The sequence below is a fragment of the Nylanderia fulva genome, unplaced genomic scaffold (genome assembly GCF_048542155.1).
Source record: "Nylanderia fulva isolate GAGA-0341 unplaced genomic scaffold, ASM4854215v1 Scaffold25, whole genome shotgun sequence".
Taxonomy (NCBI): domain Eukaryota; kingdom Metazoa; phylum Arthropoda; class Insecta; order Hymenoptera; family Formicidae; genus Nylanderia; species Nylanderia fulva.
In genome coordinates this window covers 786,004-806,578 of record NW_028190314.1, presented here as the reverse complement: position 1 = coordinate 806,578, position 20,575 = coordinate 786,004, and the positions used below count along the sequence as shown (strand labels likewise).

General features: G+C 31.4%; 3 protein-coding genes, 3 long non-coding RNA genes and 2 other non-coding genes across 9 annotated transcripts; 3 read left to right on the top strand and 5 right to left on the bottom strand.

Annotated features, from left to right (window-relative positions):
- Positions 1–37: 37 nt before the first annotated feature.
- Positions 38–3,297, bottom strand: LOC114941136 (uncharacterized). The gene is made up of 4 exons (XR_003821586.2): positions 2,974–3,297; positions 2,303–2,426; positions 1,261–1,543; positions 38–334 (listed from the first exon to the last, which is right to left on the bottom strand). It is a non-coding gene; the product is annotated as an uncharacterized LOC114941136 (long non-coding RNA).
- A 128-nt stretch (positions 3,298–3,425) lies between these two features.
- Positions 3,426–6,476, bottom strand: LOC114941146 (uncharacterized). The gene is made up of 3 exons (XR_003821590.2): positions 6,300–6,476; positions 4,730–4,915; positions 3,426–3,699 (listed from the first exon to the last, which is right to left on the bottom strand). It is a non-coding gene; the product is annotated as an uncharacterized LOC114941146 (long non-coding RNA).
- TRNAY-GUA (transfer RNA tyrosine (anticodon GUA)) lies at positions 3,572–3,665 on the bottom strand. The gene is made up of 2 exons: positions 3,629–3,665; positions 3,572–3,607 (listed from the first exon to the last, which is right to left on the bottom strand). It is a non-coding gene; the product is annotated as a tRNA-Tyr (tRNA).
- Positions 4,774–4,846, bottom strand: TRNAR-UCG (transfer RNA arginine (anticodon UCG)). Its single transcript has one exon. It is a non-coding gene; the product is annotated as a tRNA-Arg (tRNA).
- Positions 5,637–7,119, top strand: LOC114941145 (COMM domain-containing protein 5). The gene is made up of 4 exons (XM_029316037.2): positions 5,637–5,825; positions 5,991–6,183; positions 6,322–6,468; positions 6,732–7,119. The coding sequence occupies exons 1-4, from the start codon at positions 5,726–5,728 to the stop codon at positions 6,913–6,915; spliced, it is 624 nt and encodes a 207-aa protein (XP_029171870.2). The 5' UTR covers positions 5,637–5,725; the 3' UTR covers positions 6,916–7,119.
- A 141-nt stretch (positions 7,120–7,260) lies between these two features.
- Positions 7,261–8,908, top strand: ND-30 (NADH:ubiquinone oxidoreductase core subunit S3). Its single transcript, XM_029316036.2, has 5 exons — positions 7,261–7,415; positions 7,486–7,563; positions 7,781–8,028; positions 8,141–8,386; positions 8,602–8,908. Exons 1-5 carry the CDS (start codon positions 7,352–7,354, stop codon positions 8,752–8,754), a joined length of 789 nt encoding a protein of 262 aa, XP_029171869.1. The 5' UTR covers positions 7,261–7,351; the 3' UTR covers positions 8,755–8,908.
- hrm (solute carrier family 16 member hermes) lies at positions 8,100–20,188 on the bottom strand. The gene is made up of 5 exons (XM_029316035.2): positions 19,095–20,188; positions 14,232–14,444; positions 13,381–13,507; positions 12,494–12,673; positions 8,100–12,255 (listed from the first exon to the last, which is right to left on the bottom strand). Exons 1-5 carry the CDS (start codon positions 19,234–19,236, stop codon positions 11,016–11,018), a joined length of 1,902 nt encoding a protein of 633 aa, XP_029171868.1. The 5' UTR covers positions 19,237–20,188; the 3' UTR covers positions 8,100–11,015.
- Positions 13,175–19,461, top strand: LOC114941144 (uncharacterized). 2 transcript variants are annotated; one of them, XR_003821588.2, is made up of 4 exons: positions 13,175–14,465; positions 17,929–18,125; positions 18,381–18,442; positions 19,054–19,461. It is a non-coding gene; the product is annotated as an uncharacterized LOC114941144 (long non-coding RNA). The 2 variants fall into 2 exon arrangements; XR_014924841.1 differs by having other exon boundaries at positions 18,381–19,461.
- Positions 20,189–20,575: the final 387 nt, after the last annotated feature.

Here is a 20,575-nt window from a genome sequence, read left to right as displayed (position 1 = left end):
CCCTTCCCCCACTCCCACCCCTTTCCCACCCCCACTCGTCACGAAGCGCTCAACCCCTCGATTCCGTCGTTCCTATACCGCTGCGGTTCGAGCGACGACGACGACGACGACGACGACGACGACGACGACGACGGCGACGACGACGACGACGACGTTGCTCCCTTCTTCCTCACCTTCGCACCACGTCGGCCACGTCCTCGTCCTCGCCCTCTACCTCTGTCGTCCTTGGCTCGCACAGGCGCATCGTCCGATGACGCGCCGCGATTGCGCGTCAGAGTCTGCTAATTGTGCCGTCCGCGATATTATATCGAAGTATCGATAGTTTTGATAATCTCTGGAAAGAGAGCAAATTTTCAGTTTACTTAACATAAGTATATATTAACTCAGTGTTATGAATTTTTAGTCTGAACAAATATAATTCTAAATTAAACTCTTTTTGTACAGGTATAGAAGATAATATATGATACGTATAAAAAGTAGATGAAATTATTGATATTAATTAAATAATCGATTTAATTTTGATACTCTGAAAAAAATGCATTTCACGTAATATAATTAGCTCAGTTATGAATTTTTAGTCTAAACAAACCTAAATTAAAATTAAACCCTTTGTATAGGTAGAAGATTAAAAAATAGATAAAATCATTAATTATAATTAAAACGATTAAATTACAATTGAACGAGGATTAAAAGACATTACATATTTTTATTCTTCTAAAAATAGTCGTCTCACTTTTTGTCTTTATATTACATTTTTGCTTTTCTCTCCAAATATTTTTGTGTATTGTTACAAAAACAATTCTTTGTATCAATTAGATATTGATAATTATGAAAGACAGAAATAATAGAGCGAATCAAAAAAATTGTGTAAATACATTTCAAAAATGCTAAATAAAGAAAAATAATCAAAAAAGATGTTAAGAAAATGTTATTATATATAACATAATTTAAAAAAGATTATATTCAAAGCAAAAATTATGATATATAGATAATAATAATCTATCTGGAAAATGAATTATATGTATGTATATATACATACTTGTAAAAAACTCTAATCTTGATATCCTCTTAATACAAAACGCTTGTATCCGTTACAGTAAAATATAATTAAAAAAAAAAAAGCAAAGTAATATAACAATGTTAATCGATATTTAATAATATTTATAATGTTAATTGCATCATGGCACAACTCGATAAGGATTATTGGTTTTACAGTTGAAAAATACTCGGGCGCCACGTTTAATTCCGTGTCACAATTACCCTAATTGATCTCGCATGATGAGATCTTTGTAAGTACGTCACTGGTTACAGCGCTACCGCCTTCGTTGAACCCCTCTGCGACGTATCGTTGACGCGTTTCCATCCCCCACGTTAGCCCCAACGCCGGACGTCAGGAGGATGGCAGCACGTGTTGCCACCCTTTCTCTATCAAGCTCTGTTACTCGTGTCGCGATCAACGCAGACGCAATGTCCTCCATACGAGAGAAATCCCCATTTACAGGGGTTACATACGGCTTGTATCTCTCGATTATTAACCCTTCTCCTATAAGCGATCCTTTAACTGTATTTTTTTTATTAAACATAATTGTACAGATAGACAAAATCAGCAAAAGTTTAGTAATTTTCACAATAATAAAATGTAATAAATTAATCTTTTATATATATATATATATATATATATATATATATATATATATATAAACATATATTCTAAACATAGGATCAATATTCTCTGCTCTATGGGGTAATTGCATTATTCCCTTGACATAACAGAAAGGTTAAAAAGATATAATAAAATTAATTCTTCAATTTGGTTTTATTTTACTAAAGATGTTCTCAGCTTTCAGAAAAATGTAATATCGAGAAAAATGTAAATCGAGATTTTTACAATTTATAGAAGGAGAACTCGTATAAAATTACGTTTATTTGTGAGAGTCTTGTAACTTTGTAATTTATTAGAATCTCTTATAACACTTGTTCAAAAAATCTCTAGTTAGAAATCTTTTTTTTAATTAAATAAAATAATATTAAAAAAGTATTTATTATATTGTGTAGGATTATAAATTAAATATTAAAGTTTTATAAAGTTAAATTGTTCGAAATAACTCAAATTAGTTGTGTAATTTTCGAAAATTAATTTTGTCAGAATATTGAGAATTGTGGAAGCAAAAAAATAATGATTACGTAATAAGATGCGTTTCACTGATAATTCTATTCGTACAACAAGAGGAGATGCGATACATTAAACGCTTTATATCGACTTGTTATCTTCAAAATATTTAGTACTAGGTCAAACTCTTACCTGAGGAAGGATTTAAAAGCGCGAAACACGAGTAACACATTTAGGCGCGGTCTCATGTTAGGGCTAATTCACTTTGCTCTGATTAGACAAAAAGGAGCGGCGCGCCCTAGCAAGGTTTCGATCCCTGAAATAGATAAATGGATAAGCGTCAAATAACGCAGGATCAATGAATGACATGCCAAAAATGTGCCAAGAGATTTAGAGAGAGATCCTCGGCACTGCTTACAATTTCAAACAAGCTATCAATAATGCTTTTGTATCGAAACATGAAAGGTAATTTTTTTCCTCCTCTCATGTTCCTTCAATTTTTATTACAACAAATAAAGTTTAAATTTTTGAATATATTCTTCGATGTATTCTTTATAGATAAGAGAAAGTCTTCTCAATGACAAGTAATAATATATATCTTTTAGTTACATATATATGTATGTATGTATCATATTTTCTTCTAGATATCTTTTTTTCTAAATATCTTTCTTATTTTAGATACAGAAAATGTAAAAAAGTATATAAATAAATTATACATATATGTATAAATAGTAAAAATATAAATAATAAACTAGATTTCTCCTTATTATATTTTAAATGTGTTATAATATTATATTTAAACTGTATTTGTGATAATATTTTAATTTGATTTGAAAATATAAGAGATATAAAATATTCCTTACTTTAGTGTAGAGTCAATAACATATATGGTACACCGTGAAACCGCTCTTCATACAACTATGATGAATAGAAGACTATTTTTAGTTTCTCATCCCTGTTTGCTCGTCTGGTTATCTGCACAAAAAGTATTTTGTAAATTTTAACTAACTATGAGTATAATATGACATGTTTATTATAACATAACATAATAAACAGAAAATTAATTTAATTAGATACAAATAAGGAAACTACATTAATCTAAAAATATAATAATTTTATTATTTAAGTATGTTTAAAATTTATTTTATATTTATGAAAAAAGTAAATTTTATATAGAATATTTTATATAGAATCGTATAGTAAATTAATAAGAGTAATTAAATATATACATACATATTATATATATATATATATATATATATATATATATATATATATATCTCTTTTTTTATATAAATAAAAATATTAGTTTGCAAATAAAATATACATTAGATCTCTTAAAAGAAAATTAATAATCTTAATTCTTAAAAGAATATTATAATTTTAAACACAGATTATATTAAAAAACTTGAAAAATACAATTTGTTCGCATAAAATTGAAAAAATGTATAAAAAAATACTTCCTTCGAGCCGGATTTGAACCAGCGACCTATGGATGTCTCCGTGTAATCAAGCCAACTACAGTCCACCGCTCTACCAACTGAGCTATCGAAGGTTCTTGCTTTAGCTTTCCCACGAACAGATTATACCTGTAGATCATGATCAGTATTATTAATTTGAAATTTTTTAACAGTAAAATATTATAAAAAGAGTCACTACACATTTATTAATAACTTTGTCACAAAATCCTATATCATATTTAATTATATTTAATTCATTACAACACCATTATATAAATTGTTTTCATAAAATTTTAATATAACATTCAATTATACTCAGCATCTTGCATCATAAAAAGAAAATTATAATTTAAAGATTGGAAACTTTTTCATTAAGAAATTATTAACTTTAAATTTTATTTTCTTCTCGATAACAGAAAGGTGAAAAGCTATTAAATTTATATCAATAAATGCTGCGCTTTTATAAAATAAAAATTATAAATTGATAATTTCATATAATAAAATTAAATAGATGTTGAATTGATGACATTATATATTATATATAGGAAATTTTAATTAAAAATGCTTAAGCGTAATGAATAATATTTTTGATAATGTCACACAGTATATATGCATATTATGTGAATATATTCTCTATCATTCTACATGAACAGACACCCATGCACACACACATGTAATTCGCTATATCACTTATCATTATACAAAGAAATGTCTCGAGATATCACTCATGAAAAATAAAAGATACGTAGATGCAAAATCTCTCTCTCTCACACACACACACACACACACACACACACACACACACACACCATCAAAAATAAAGAGAAATTATGTTAGAACAAAATATGTACATAATATAAACTATATAATAAATATAATTTATAGCAACAATTTAATAATAGAAAAATTCTAATAAAATATACAACATTTTTATTTCAAAATTAAGATAATAAATTTTGCAGTAAAAGAAAATTTGTATATTCATTAAATTTTAGTATTAATATTTGTTTTTTTTTTTTAATTCTTGCACATTATAAACTCTTCTTGATCTCTACCAGATTTATGAAGGCATTAAAAAATACGATAAAAAATGAAATAATTTGGTTGAGGAAAGAGCACGTATATATTATATGTTTATAAAACTTGTAGCATAGTTTACCTGATACATTTCACATATCAAGGAAACAAAAATAATGATCCTCACGACCGTGACAGGACTCGAACCTGCAATCTTCGGATCCGAAGTCCGACGCCTTATCCATTAGGCCACACGGTCTACTGCTTGGTATTGCTCCAACCAAGTATATTACAAAATTTATTTGAATCTTCTTATCTTGTATTGAACCTAAAAAAATGTTAGAGTTTACATATAAATGAGAATAACTCAATATCGTAAAAGATATGAATGTTTTTGTCAGTGTTACAAGTTACACTTCACCTTTATATATTTGTGTAGCACTCTGTTATATCGATAATAATATTTAATAGCAATCACAATTAAATTATATATTTACGTTATAAATAACACATTTAATGTTAATTAAGCATTCTTCGAATTTGGTAACAATAAATATTTATAGCTAAGATTTTATGCTATTTTTACTCTTTATATATACTAATTTTCGTGATTAACAATAAGATTTCGAGAATAATAAAAGAATGTTGACACTATTAGCCATTTGGATTATAGAAACACAGAAACAATTAATACTATTAGCGTTCTTAATTATGCCCGAGTCGTCTTCGATCTACACTTATTAAAATTGCCTAATAAACCAACAATTACCAACAATCTTCAGTTGTGCCATTCCTCGTTTAAATACGATTAAATATGCGTATAAAATTGTCGTCAAATTGATTAAAAATCATTAATATTTACCTAATAAATATCAGACGTCGATTAAATCAGTCGGAGTTTAGAATTGAATGAAGTGAGTCGCTAATATATCAGAAAAATATCCATTTACAACGATATATCGATTATAGTTACGTCATCGATTAATGCACTATCGAAAAAGCAGCGCGTGATTCAAATAATAATTTTTACTTCTCGATAGATGGCAATACTAGAAAATGCGGTCAGGTTAGGGTAAGTTAAAATTACAATCAAGAGATCTGTCATCTGTCAAATTACTTGAACGTCATTACGATAAAAATGACAGTTTCCTTTCAAACGCAGCTCTTAAACGTTTTAGAGAATAAAACCAAGCATCTTGCAGAATTAAAAAAGACATTCGCGCGTCCATTAATACAACGTAAGCTTAGAATACATAATATATAAATTAAATTAACAACAATATTAACTGATAAATTACATCTACTCTGCTTGAAACTTGCAAAATTATTTACAATAAGCATAGCATACAGTTAACGTATACAATAACATCGCATACACATATCAATTATATAAAAAATTACAGTTGCAGTGAAAGCGATAGAATTGGAACACATAGAAGAAGGTGTACTAGAGCGAATAAGTAAGAAATATAACATATCTGAGGAGCTTGTGGATGAATTCTATGCTGCTATTCTCACAATTTTGAAAACCCATCTACGTTTACAATGCCATGATATGAAGCCTGCAGAATTCAAGCAATGTTTGGAGGAATTAAAGTAAGCAAACTATAATTACTAAAAGCTTATTCTCAAATTATTTCTAAGCTATTATTAAGAGCTGTTCTTAAATTATTTCTCTACATGACAATTGGCAAATTTACTTCTCAGCTGACCTTTATGAATCATCAATTACAGATTGACTCCAGATTGTATAGAAGATTTATCCTCAGTGATTTATGGTCCAAAGCGACCAGATCTATTAGCAGGTTTAATTCAAAGTACAAAGTTTAACCCACAATTGATCTCTTGCAGATGGCGTGTAGATATTACAATCTCCTCCAAGTAAGTCCGCACTTAAAACAAATGTTTATTGTGTTAAGTAATATAATTTTATATATATATATATATATGCAGTTATATGTGTATTTTATATATATATATATATATATATATATATATATATATATATATATAAATATACGTATATTATATATACATACATATATATATATATATATATATATATATATATACACATTACAATTTTATATATATATTACATATATATAAAGATCATATTCTAATATATTATTGTCCAATTCTAGTATAATAAACAGAGTGCTAGAGCCAAATATTGTGATGGAATGGATTTTCAACACAGGTGAATGTGTAATATTCGAATTGTCTTTGGCAAAGTTTCACCAACTGAGACATACTATAGCTACCATTCTCGTCGAATTACAAGCTTTGGAACGGCATAGTATTTTCAAAGCTGTCCAATCCAGCTAACAATAATTACAGCAACACATTTTTGAAAGAATTTAGAAATTAAAACTATCTGCAATTCATAATTTTCTTGTGTGTAAGAGAATATTCCTTTATATATATAAATAATCATATTGAACTTATAATATATGAATAATAATATTGATCTTATAATATATAAATGATAATATTGTAATTAAACGAAAATTATACTCCACTTTGCAAATACTTCGAAACGTTGATTTTTTGTCTCTGACAACCAACGTCTTGTCTGTAAAGTTTCCTTAGAAACTAATGAAAATGTTTCTGTCCCTAGAAATGGGATATCCTGATTGGTTGATCAAATATTACTAGATTGACTATCGGATCCAAAGTTTGTATCCCTGTCATAAAATGTTGGAACTATGATGTTTCGCTGTTAACTTTGCTTGAAGTTATATTTTGAATATTTTGTGAAAAGATGACATCAATATTGAGGAACTGTTGGAAGCTGTCGCGAAGTTTGCCGGCTGCTACACCGAAATGTAATAAAATATATCGTACGATTGAAATTTCTCACCGAATTATGTAATAATATGTGCGTTCGTTCGATAGGTTATCCCGTTTTTCCATCATCGATACGATGCAACACCACGACAGCCAGCGATAATACTGAAAAAATCGAGACTCGTCGTATGTATAATTTTATATTCAATATGTCATTTGATTATCCTTAAGTAAATCTTGAGAAAACATTATATTATAATTTATTTAAGATGTCTGAAATTGTTATCAGTATCTGCTCCAATTTCTATCAGTGGAAGAAATAATTTTGAAATATTCTACATATGCTTAATGTAAGTACTCAATGTACAGCACATTGTCTGATCTTATATTTCTTTTTTTATAGCCACGGTACGTAAACCCAGTCATGTCGATGTCACTCGTTTGATAAACTTTGGTCGCTATATCTCTGACTGCTTGCCAAAGTATGTACAACAAGTACAGTTAACTGCTGGTGATGAACTAGAGTTACTCATTGCTCCTGAAGGCATTATTCCTGTATGTACATTTTTGAAAGATCATCATAATACACAGTTTGTTAATCTGTCAGATATCACTGCTCTGGATGTACCTAGTAGGCAGTACAGATTTGAGGTGAGTTATATACTTTACAAAATATATAAACATATAATATAAAAATGTGATGTAAATTGGTATCATGCAACTTTACATAAAAACAGAACTTTGCATCCATTTATTATTACAGCTTGTTTACAACCTGTTATCGTTGCGATACAATTCGCGTATTAGAATAAAAACGTATACTGACGAGTTGACACCTGTTGACTCCATCTTTAGTGTGTTTAAAGCTGCTGATTGGTACGAACGTGAAGTATGGGATATGTTTGGAGTATTTTTCTCAAATCATCCGGATCTTCGCAGAATTCTTACAGACTACGGCTTTGAAGGGCATCCACTAAGAAAAGATTTTCCACTCAGTGGATATGTTGAGGTGATTATTCCATTAATATCAATATACTAACTAATTTTAATATAGTATCAAACAAATTTATCAACAAAATTGTTTGCAATAATTTCTATTCTATTAAAATTAGACTTATTTATAATCTAACTAAAGTTACATTAAATATTAAATTTTACAGTATTCTAATTTTTTTTTAATATATAATTTTTTTCTAATATACACATATAAATAATTTGTTTTAGGTTCGCTATGATGACGAGCATAAAAGGGTAGTTATTGAGCCATTGGAATTGGCCCAAGAATTCCGTAAATTCGAATTAGCTGCTCCGTGGGAACAGTTCCCTAAATTCAGGGAAGCTCCGCCAACTGCCCAAACTATCTCAAAAGAAAAGTAACTGTTTTCACTTAGATCATAGTTATAGTCTGGGAAAGCAGATATATGAAGTATGTATATTGATAAAATGTAATTTACATTAATATCTGTTCTCTTAATAATTTCTGAATGTTTAATTCGGAGATTTGTCGTGGAAATACAGAGCATAATATGTATACCTGTATTTCCTTATTTTAAAACATTTTAAAACATATATTAGGTTGCAAAGCTAGTTATTCTATGCTTCTACCATTATTTGTCATTCAATGAGCCATTTATTTTCTCTATGTCTTATATTATAATTTGAATTAATTTTTTTAATTTGAATTAATTTCTAAAAGATGATGCTTTTATTTATAAAGTAAACAAAAAAATATATGCATAAGTTATAATATGAATAAAGAAAGAAGCTTAAACAATTAGCTTTAAATTTATAAAGACTTAAAATAGGAAAATTGTTGATATATTATTTTAGAGTATTTTTTGTTTTTGTTTTATGTATTTGTATATAGTTATAAACATAATATATGTGTGTATATATATACGTATATATATATATATATATTACTTACAAACTACTTATGACCTATTCGTAAGGCATTATTTCCGGCGGATTTCGAAAAAATTTGAAAAGTGCATCGATCGAATTGGTTTTTTTAATAATTAAAAAAACTCGTAAGATCGAAACTTTTTTGACACAAGACGGTATTTGATCATAAGAATGAATAAAGATATACGGTTTCGCCGGATATATTCTGCTTATACGGCCACAAGTCTTATAACTTGTTATGGATCCTTTTCATTAATTCATTCTCAATTTAGAAACAGAATGGCAGCCTATATCAGAATATTTAATTAATAATTCTCATATATAGAATCCACTTCCAGTCATTCTAGCAATAAGATCGCATTACATATGCGATCAAATCTTTAGAAATGGACATTATATCTACAATTGTGTGCCAATTTACTTTACTACTAGATCTGTTTAGAGAAACGAAATTGGTACATGCTACATTATGTGTGTCATCGTATTTTTATTCCAGCGATAGATACTAGTACCAATAACGTGATCGCTGCTTTTTTCTCTAAATATTCAAGTAAAATTAAATTATTATATTTTTCGTGCTGATACAAAATTTTTACTTTCAGAGAGTGGATATTTTCCTTTCTTCGATTATAAGGCAAGAGATATATTCTTTATTTCTGCTTCTGAGAAAGGAAGCGTTTCTGAAAAGTTTTTTTCTCGAAAATTGTTTTCCTAAATAATACGCTTTATAGTCAAAAATGGACTACACGATGCATGAGGCTGCATTGTCACCTCATCACCGAATACAAAAGCGTATACTTGACGGTAAATGTGATCAAATCGGAAATCTAATATCGCTGCCACAGAGTAAAATTTATAATTTGCTAATTGAAACTTTTCGGGTTCTTAAGTTCTGAAATTTAAAACGGAGCATTGCATGTGTGTATATTTCTCACACAAATCTAAAGATTTCTAAAGATATTAATATTCTAAAGATATTAATTTTATTCAAAATATAAAGAAATTATTTTGAATTTCTTACAATTTTATCATTTTAAATACTTCTCAGTATTTTTAAGTACTTAATATTTTATAAGTACATTTTATTGTAAGTATAAATATAAATGTATTTTATTATATTTTCATACGATTGTTCCGTGTTTTGATATTATGATGATAACTTAGATTTTGTTTCTTATGTTTAGTACACGATAAGATTTTCCCACATTTACCGTTCTATTTGGCGATCAATTGTAATTACTAATTATAGTTAATAATTATTCGACAGTCATACAATCATCATCGTAGACAATTTGTGCGAAAAATTATCGTACTAAGCGAACCGCTCAAATTTCATAGCTTTGCTCGGTCCGAAAACTTCGCCGGTGTAGTTTCGATACATGACATTCACGCTAACATCACAGTTTAATATTCGGCCACGTTTTCACTTTTTTCTTTCTATCTCTCTTTTTCTTACATACATACATACGTGCATACGTGGCCACTTTTAAGCAATTACCTCGCGCAATTAAGCTCATGTGTGCCTTTACGAAGTACCGAGTCATATCTCGCGACTCATTTATTTATAATTGCTTTTTCATAATTTTACATTTTGAAACTTGAAAATGAAACTAGTTTCTTACATATATAATATACTATCCTAAAATTCGCATTTCAAAACGTAAAACCATGAAAATTGTTGTCCAATACTAATTATGGACAAACTCATACTTTTACTTTGTTTATTTGGTCTACTATACTTTATCTATTTTGGCGGATTTCTCCAACGCTGCCTGTCTCCGCCGGATGAATGGCACAAAGCCCCAAAGAGACGCGCCGAACACCAGAATAATGCCAAGTATACTGAAGATCGGTCCGTAGCTGCCGATCTGCTCGTATACTATGCCGCAAATGGGTGGCCCTACCAACTGAATGACACCGTTGACGAACAACGAGATACCATAAGACGAGGTGAGCTTCTCCGTGCCCAGCATGTCGGCCATGATAACGGCGGTGATGCCGACGTAGATGCCGGACGCGAGACCGAAGAAGGCGCAGTAAACGGACAGCATGACGTACATGTTAGCGGTGGGTAGAATGGCCAAGGAAATTCCAGAAGCGAGCAGACCGCCAACAAAGTACCAATGCTTAGGCATGATCTGGATGTCGGAAAGGGCAGAACCGCCGATACGGCCCACCAGGTCGAGCATAGAAACGATCGACAGTAGCAACGACGCGTCCCAGTTGTCGAAACCCAGGGAAATGGCGTAAGCCGGCAGCAGAATAACGAAATTGGTATAGCTGATGGCATTGGTGGAGTTGGAAATGAGAATGACGAGATAGATGGGATCCTTGAGCAGGCTGACATCGAAGAACTTGTTCTGCTGGCTTTTTTCATCTTTCTCGCCCTTCTGCTCCCCGCTGGTTGTCATCGATTTCCTAGCGAATGTGCTGGAAATGGCGTTCAGCGTCAACGTAGACGCGCGTTCCGGATGCAGGACCGATAAAGTGCTACCGTGGTACGGTGTGCTGACGTAATTGAAGGACGACGCGCTGGGCGAATTCAACGGTGACCTCGCGGATGTCCTGGAGTACTTTCCAGAGTCCATCACGGCACCGCCGCGTTCCGGTACGGCGTGCAATGTCGGCGTGCTGTGCATTTGACCGCTGATCTCGCGTCCGGTAGGCATGCTGATCTTTCGCGTGCGGCTCTGCACCGGTGTATTCTTGTAATATTCTAGGGCAACGCTTGACGCGCTCTTCGGTACGATCGGCGCGGCCTTCTCGCTGGTAGAATTGTTCGACGATACCAGTTGACTATTGTTCTTCTCGGTCGTTTGTTCCGGACTGTTACTGGTAACGATTTCTTTATTATCGCACTCATCATTGTCATCTAGAGGCCGAGCTGGTATCAGATGCCATTCCACCGGATGATACAGAAGCGCGCTCGCCCAGACATTTAACGTGACGGCACCCATTATTAATACTGCACCTCTGCGAAGATTAAATCAAGGGAAATGTATCATCAATTGTATTATCTATAATCCGATAATATTTTCACAGATAATGACAATTTGGTTTTATCTTCGTCAAAATATCAACGATATAACAATTATTATATAAAAATTGTGAGCACATGATGTTACACTTACAATTTTATTTCCGTAACATTTATCTTACATATATTTTATATGAATGGATCAAGTAAATAATGATGAATGAAGAAGCTCACCTATAACCATACTCTCGTAGAAGAAAACCCAAAACGGGCGGAAGAAATATTGAGCCCAACGCACTGCCGGATATGCAAAGTCCGTTGGCAAGTCCTCGTAGCCGTACAAAATACGACGTCACGATATATACAGTCGGAGGAAACGCTAATCCTGCTCCCGTACCTACCAGTACACCATAACTAAAAAAACAGAGAATTATATAAGAAAGATTCAACCATTACATAATATAGTATATGGCTACGCAATAAATATATTCGGGATATATTCGAGAGAAAATATATAACGATATATAAAATATATCTACACATTTTATGAATTAAACTAAAAAATTGAAAAAAATATATATTGAGTTTTACAAACTCTCTTTTTTGCATATTTAATAAATTTAAACAATTCTTTTATGTCGTCGCACATCTTTATTAATAGATTCACTCTTAATAGAACTTGCATTTTATCTTTGTCATTTTTTTCTGCAGTTAATTTTAAAAAGTTTTCATATGTAATTCTTATGAAAAAGCTTTAGCGACAATAATTAATTTAATTATGATATAAAAATTAATTTTGGTTTTTCTTATATATTCAAATATTTCACATATATATATATATATATATATATATATATATATATATATATATTTATATATATATATGAAATATCAAAAGCGTAATAATAATTTACTTGAATATTCACTTGAAATATTTAATTATATTTTGTAAATTTTTCTTTCATGTATAACTGTAAGAAAATTCTGTATTTCTTTATTTTTTTATTTCTTTTTATTTTTTTTTTTTAATAAAATGTCATACTGATTGCTTCTTGGAATTTGTTACGCAAGATATAATGATCTTTAGTATGATTCTACTTTAAAAAGAAGAAAAAAATTACCTTACGCATAGAAAGGCCACAGAGTTCGCGAAATAGCTCACCATCATCCCCACCGCGGCGAATGTCCCGCCTATTAGAGTTACCGTACGATAGGAATACTTAACCGAAAGTACACTAGAGAGTGGGCCTGGAAAGATAAAATAACGTCGAATTAAAAAACCATGTTCGCTTATAGATTAGAATTTTTATTCGTGCAAATATTTCCAATTCTCTGAATTTTGACTGAATTTTATCATGATTTTAGCGGTTTCTCATTCTTGAAAAATACATAAATCGATGATTCAGATTCACATGTCAAACGTAATACGCCTAAACAATCTGTTTATTCGTATCTCGTGATTCTTAATTTGTTTGCTAGAATACATTGACATGATTCATAATATACGAAGAAAAACTGCATGTAAACAATAAACGCAAGCAAATCTTTCCATTTCGAAGTCTCCATACTATCGTGAACTTCCAACTATCTTTATCGAAATGTCAATATAAAATCCGTATATTTGCATTATGACGTAATGTATGAATTAGTATGATATATTTTCTCGATGGCCTTAGTTTCTTTTATATAATTAGGTATCATTTAATTATAATATCTCGAATTAATGGAAGAATACACGATATGGAGTTTAAAAATTTTAAAAGCCAAACGACTAACAGTAAATCGTAGGAGACTATATCTAAATATTTAACCATGAATTATGTAAACGAAAAAAATATAGTAAAAGTGAAAAAAAAATTCTCTGCAGAGAATCCGACATTTAGAAAAGACGTCTAAAAGCCTACACGGGCACGTTCCCAAAAATTGTATCGATGTAATATACAATATATGTAGATAACGACCCGGTTCTTACCTAGTGAACTATATAGAAAATAACAGAGCGATGGTATCCATGCAGCTGCTGCTGGTGAGGCGTCAAATACATCCAGGAATTCGACGAACAATACTCCGAAGGACTTGATAGTGCCAGGGATGAGAAGATTAACCATGACAGAGGCCAGAAGTACCAGCCATCCCCAGCCTCCGTCTGGTGGAATCAATTCTTCCACTACCTTTACATGTTTCTCTACAAGAAGAATAAAGATATGTATGTTTTAAAATTTTTTTATTAATTCTTTTCGAGAATTTCTTATGTCACTTATACAGGGTGTTCCAAAATTACCGTATCATACGTTAATGAGATTCCTGAGGCGATTTGGAGACGATTTTTCCTCAGCAAAAATGTCGAGAAAGATAATCATTTTTTTAATATTCCCAATTTTTGAAATCGTGTATCTTTGTAACTAAGCCTTAAATTAAAATTCTATTAAAGTAAACTTTAACTGAAATTAACCAAAAAAATTTTTACAAAAAAGCTTTTATTTTCAATAGTTTATAACTCGAAAATTATTGGTGCCTGAACATTTTCGCTGAGGAAAAATCGTCTCCAAATTGCCTCAGGAATCTCCCATTAACGTGTGATACGGTAAATCTGGGACACTCTGTATATATAATTATATATACAGAATAACATCGTTCTTCTCATTATATATTTCTTTAAATTTGATGTTAGATTTATTTTTTATTAAAAAAACTAAATAGCTGATCCTCTCACTTGCTATAATCAATATGTATAGACACTGTAATATATTTTTTAGTATTATTATATTGGAAAAGAACGTCTAATCTTTCTTGGGAGCATTTAAATTACTCGACGAAAAGTGCCTGTCATGCTATCATTATTTTTTTATTTAAAAACTCTGATTTAGAAAAAATCGATTTTTATGAATTTATTTTAAACAGATAAAGCAGAATGAGATGGAAAAGAAGAACAAAAGTTCTCAATTTCTTTCTGTTCCTGGTATTTCATTATGCAGCAAAATTACATATAATTTGACAAACGAAATACAGGAAAGACAGTGTGGTTTAAACAATGTGGTTTTTTTAATCTTGTGTAATCAATTCGCGAAAAGCCTGAGTCAACAATAATTAGGCAAACAGTAAATAATTCTTTCAATGTATACTTTACAAGAGAAACGTGTTCCTTTTATTTTCTTCATTACTGATAATTAGATAGATTAATCATAATGATAATCAGATGGAAATTGGTATGCTAATGAATCATAAACGCGATAGGGGAGACTTTGGATCTAGAGACAATAATAATATATTATTTTCGATGCTTGAAGTGTCTTCAGATACATGTCTTTAGATAAAATTAATTTGCTCAAAACGTAAAAAAGGATATTCAAGTAAACAGATTTAGAAAACATAATTTTTTATAAATAATATTTTATTTAATTTTATATATAATTTTATAAATGTACCAAATAATAGTGAAAATATTAGGTACACAAACTGTTTCGCAATGTATTTTATTTTTTTAAAGATTTCCTAAAAAATTATGTGTGCGCAAAACATGTTTACAGAGAAGATATAACAATTTTGTTTTGTTAAAAATTAAACGACTGCACGGAGCGGATAATTATTCTACTTATATACAGAGTGATAAAAAAATTTAAAAATTTTGACTATTTAAAAAAAATGATTAGCACATCCCAAGTGTTCATTAAATGAAATTTTATTTAAATAATTTCATGAAATAATTATAACATATCGTGCAAATAATAGAATCGTATAATGAATATAAAAGTCGCTGGTTCACGTACATATTAGGGGAAGGAAGGACAAAGTAGATATCTCTCTTGTATGTGTTGAGCAAAGGAAAAAGTTTCAATTTCTCCCGTCACCGACAAAGAAAACGACATTCATCAGTATGCAATTGTAATCCCAATATTGGCCATCTCATGCGGAAGTCGTTTCCGTTGTGATATGCATTCTAATTTGCTTTTATGTAGACATTCGAACAATGAATGTAAATTAAGAGATCGACAGGAATCCGATTGATATAATCGAATTTTTATCAAACAAATATTTTTTATCTTTTGACATAATCTTTTTTTCTTTTCTATAAAAAAAATTGCCTTGATTCTGTATTAAAGTATACTAAAAAATTTTTATTTTACAAATAGGTATGTTGTTTTGTAGCGAAAATAAACATTTGTTATGTTAATATAAATTTTTTTCTGGTAAAATATTAGCATAATAATGTTCAAAACAAAAAAACAATGTTCTCCGTACCTAATTTATTATAAAATTTTTTAAAACTATTTCTTCTATTATTTATCAAAAATGTAAAATGCTAAATATGTTGAGAAAAAATAGAAGAAAATACATACAGATAAAAAAAGAGAAAAATTCCAAATTTTTATAAAGCAATTTAATATTGTTGCAAATTTGTACTTTCTTTTATACTTTTTTAATGCTTTCATTTATTTCTCTATCTAAAAAAATTGTTCCAAATAATAAATCGTGCGTTTCTAATATACTGACTTATGAATGAATATTGTAACTAAATTAACGAGGCTGAACAATTTTGCAACCGGATATCAAATGTTGGCAAGCGTAACACGTTTTAATCGTTTATGTGTCAGTTTTACATTTACTCACTTTGCTTCTTGGCTCATAAGCCAATTTTTTATTTAACCTTTCTATTTATAAAAATTCCATCTATAATAATTGCCTACGATACCGAATAAAAGATGGGACGTAGAAAACGATAAAAAAGAATGGAAACATTGATGGGAAAAAAATGTATAAATAAATATAGTGTAAATTACAAAAGCAAGGGAATAAGAAATAATGACAATATACGAAACGATGTGAGAGAAGATAATGTTGATCATACAGTCGTGTTGTGATAAGAAATGGAATAATAAAGATATATGAACCGCATGTCGAGCATTATGTATCGTTTACCAACATTTTTGATATTTTAAATGTAATGAGTATATTTCCCCTATTTTTCTTTCGCTGATTTCAAAAATGCTTTTTATTTTTAATCAGTTTTAACTCATTAATTATTCTTTCTCAAAGATAGGAAAATTTTAATAAGTACGACTCTTAAAATAGAAACTCTTGCTATTATTGTCGGATTAAAATTTTCGAATATTGTATATATTTTCTTGAAAATTGAAAATATTTGAAATTCAATTTTTACAAATATATTTCTATTCTATATTGTACATATATGTATATGTATAATATTATATAAGTGCATTCTCCACTCCTATACTATTTTTATATTTGTATTTATAGAAGTAGATTTTTGTCTAACAGTTTTAATAAAGAATATCTCTCTCGACAGATTCTTTTCATCATTTTCCAGCAAAAAATGAAAAAGTTTTACATTTTTATTAAAAATTATTAAGGAATATAAAGTATATGAAGTATTCACTTATACTTTGATACTTTATACGAATAAAAAATTATTTTATATAAAATTCCAGTCTTACATTTAAAAATGTAATTGTATTTCGCAGATGCATTGTTGCGGAAAAATTAGCATCATAAAAAGTTGGACTTTGGTTTTGCGACCTTCAATTTTTTTCTGTATCATATTTTTTATCGTCAACCGTGAGAGATATTTCCTGTTAAATACATACAGAAAAGCAAGAGAAAATATAATACCTATCATTAATTTATCATTTTATTGTGTATATTTTATCTAGGAAAATTGGAAGACAAAACATACAAATCATAAGCGGAAGAACAATATGTTTTGCAAACCATACTGGGGTTATCATAGTAATTCCAGCTGGGTTTAATAAAAATTGTTACACATTCTGAAGATAAAAGAGGATAAGAAAGGTTCTCGAAACAACGCATAGCGAGAGCGAGAGAGCAAATGTCTCCGTCATTAATAATTGTATGTATCAGTGACATCACTTGCAATAACACACTAGCATGTTAGCATATATTAAGTTTTTTCTCTTACAAAAAGAAATTTCTATTTGACATAAATAACAGACTCGTATATATAATTTTTGTGTATTTAACAATTTCCTTCGTATTTATACGTGAAAAATTGTAAACAAAAGAAATTGACTTTCAAAGATTCGGTATCGAATTCACAAAGCTTTATACATAAATATTGGAAATTCTAAAATTTCTGATTTTTTAGGGAAAAGAAGACCTGTATCGCACGAAGGCAGACAACGGGATTTCCTTTTTTTCTTCCCGAAGGTATGTATGTATACAACGTGTTTCTAAATAAGTATGAAAAAATTTAGATGAGATTTGTCGAAAATTAAGAGGGTTTTTTTTTATATAAACGTATATGCTTATCTCTTATCTCTCCCTGAGAAGTTATACTTTTTTCTCAAATTAAAAAAATAAAACTTGGTGGATATTTTCCACTGATAAAAAGGATATTTATGAATATTTACAAAAAATAAAAAATTCATTTTTACCTTCCTCTTTAGAAAAATCGTATAACTTCTCAGAGAAGGACATAAGAGTATATGTTTATGTAAGAACCTCCCTTAATTTTCGACAAAGAATCGTCTAAAATTTTGTCGCTCTTATTTTTTATATAAACATATACTTTTATCTCTCTCCTGGAGGAATTATATTTTTTGTTCAAATTTCAGACAAATAAAAAAAAATAAAACTTGATGGATACTTTCCACTAATAAAAAGAATATATATTTACAAAAAATAAAGTTAATTTTTATCTTCCTCTTTAGAAAAGTCGTGTAATTCCTCAGGGAGGGACACAAAAGTATATGTTTATATAAGAAATCTCCCTTAATTTTCGACAAAGAATCATCTAAAATCTTTTGACATTTATTTAGATACACCCTGTATATTGAATGACTCGCGGCATTTTGCTCACCTGGTTTATTGGTCCCATTAAGATGTTCCTTGTTGTTGTCGGAGTCCTGAGACACCAGCCTGTAGTCGCCCTTCCGGGATTTACCCGGGCCGAATTTGATGTTGATCCCATTGTCCTGATCTTGAACCCGTTGCATCGTCATCGACCTTTATCCGCGCCTCGCACGCGCGTGTACCATACACACGAAAAACGACACACGCGGCCGTCCATACACACAGCTGGGAGAGATAAAAAACGTGGGGGCCGATCACACCACTACCGGACGATATATATATAAATGTATAATGCACGTATGTGTTGAATTATATATAGTATAGCGTGACAGTTTTAAATGCAAAACGCGAAAAGATAACGAGAACGGGAAAAAGAGTGGGAATAAAATTAGAGATGAAGAAAGACAAAGAGAGAGAGAGAGAAAGAAATAAGAGAGGGCAACAGCCGTCGCGTTTCCTTCCTTCCTATTTCTATATTAATTCTCTCTCCGCGTTTGCCCTTTCTCTGCTCTTTATCACTCGTTGCGCGCGTGCTCCGGATGAATATTCACGATGGTATAGATAAGTAGATAGAATATAGATACGTAGATACCGCGATTACGGGGAAAGACGCGCGTCAATGCTCCGCGTTCTCACGAGCAAGCGACGACGAGGCTGCTGCTCGTGAGCCTGTGTCATGAACCCGATGAGCTGGCCAGCTTCCTCGTCGGTCCTCGTGCTTCCTGCTCCGGCCTCCTCTTTTTCCACCACAATCATCCGCCGCCGTTCCAGTCATAGACCCCGTCGACCCGTCGATCGACCCGACCGTACCTCCTCCGTTCTTCCTCTTCCGCCCTCGCTGCCGAATTACGATCGTCTCGTCGCGATGACGGTGCCTCGTCCACCCAAGCTCGCTGCCGACTACCTCGTCTTCGCCGTCGTCCAGACGCATAGAGAACGCGTAGCAACACCGGTGCGCGTACATGAACCCCGCGGCTTGCCGTCACAATGCCGCCGTCATTCCGCGCGTTTCCCCCGCGTATAAAACACCCGCCGTCTGTCACCTACGCGCTCGCGACCCTGCGTCTGCGTGCGCCACGAGCCGACTGATCAGCTGTGTGTCATGACGCGGGCCAGGAGGGCGTCGAGTCCCCCCACTCCTTCCTCCCTCCCTCCCCTCCAGCGTTCTTCCACGCGCCACGGACCTCTATCCCCTCCACGACGCCCCGCTTCAGCGCGCATGCGCGCGCCAATACTTTATCCCTCTCGCTCGCGCGGCCGCTTCTTCATACGCGTGACGCGCGCGCACCGTGGAGGAAGTCTCGGTGTACCTTTTCTTTTATCGCATCCCTACTCCCATTGTTACAGTCGATAGCCACAGTGGTCCACGATCGGTGGTTCTTTTTTCTTTGTTTGTCTTTCTCTCTCTTTCTCGTTTTTTTGTTCTCTCGTCCGCGACCAAAATAAGGACGCAGCCCCGTGTTTCTTCGATATATTAACGTAGAACTG

Bases quoted from the DNA above. Each gene is read 5' to 3' on its own strand.
- LOC114941145 (XM_029316037.2), top strand. From the start codon at position 5,726: ATGACAGTTTCCTTTCAAACGCAGCTCTTAAACGTTTTAGAGAATAAA. The intron at 5,826-5,990 runs GTAAGCTTAGAA...AAAAAATTACAG, and splicing joins CGCGCGTCCATTAATACAAC to TTGCAGTGAAAGCGATAGAA. The intron at 6,469-6,731 runs GTAAGTCCGCAC...GTCCAATTCTAG, and splicing joins GATATTACAATCTCCTCCAA to TATAATAAACAGAGTGCTAG.
- ND-30 (XM_029316036.2), top strand. From the start codon at position 7,352: ATGACATCAATATTGAGGAACTGTTGGAAGCTGTCGCGAAGTTTGCCG. The intron at 8,029-8,140 runs GTGAGTTATATA...TTATTATTACAG, and splicing joins GTAGGCAGTACAGATTTGAG to CTTGTTTACAACCTGTTATC. The intron at 8,387-8,601 runs GTGATTATTCCA...AATTTGTTTTAG, and splicing joins CACTCAGTGGATATGTTGAG to GTTCGCTATGATGACGAGCA.
- hrm (XM_029316035.2), bottom strand. From the start codon at position 19,236: ATGACGATGCAACGGGTTCAAGATCAGGACAATGGGATCAACATCAAA. The intron at 14,445-19,094 runs GTGAGCAAAATG...TTCTTCTTGTAG, and splicing joins TAATGGGACCAATAAACCAG to AGAAACATGTAAAGGTAGTG. The intron at 13,508-14,231 runs GTAAGAACCGGG...TTATCTTTCCAG, and splicing joins TTTTCTATATAGTTCACTAG to GCCCACTCTCTAGTGTACTT.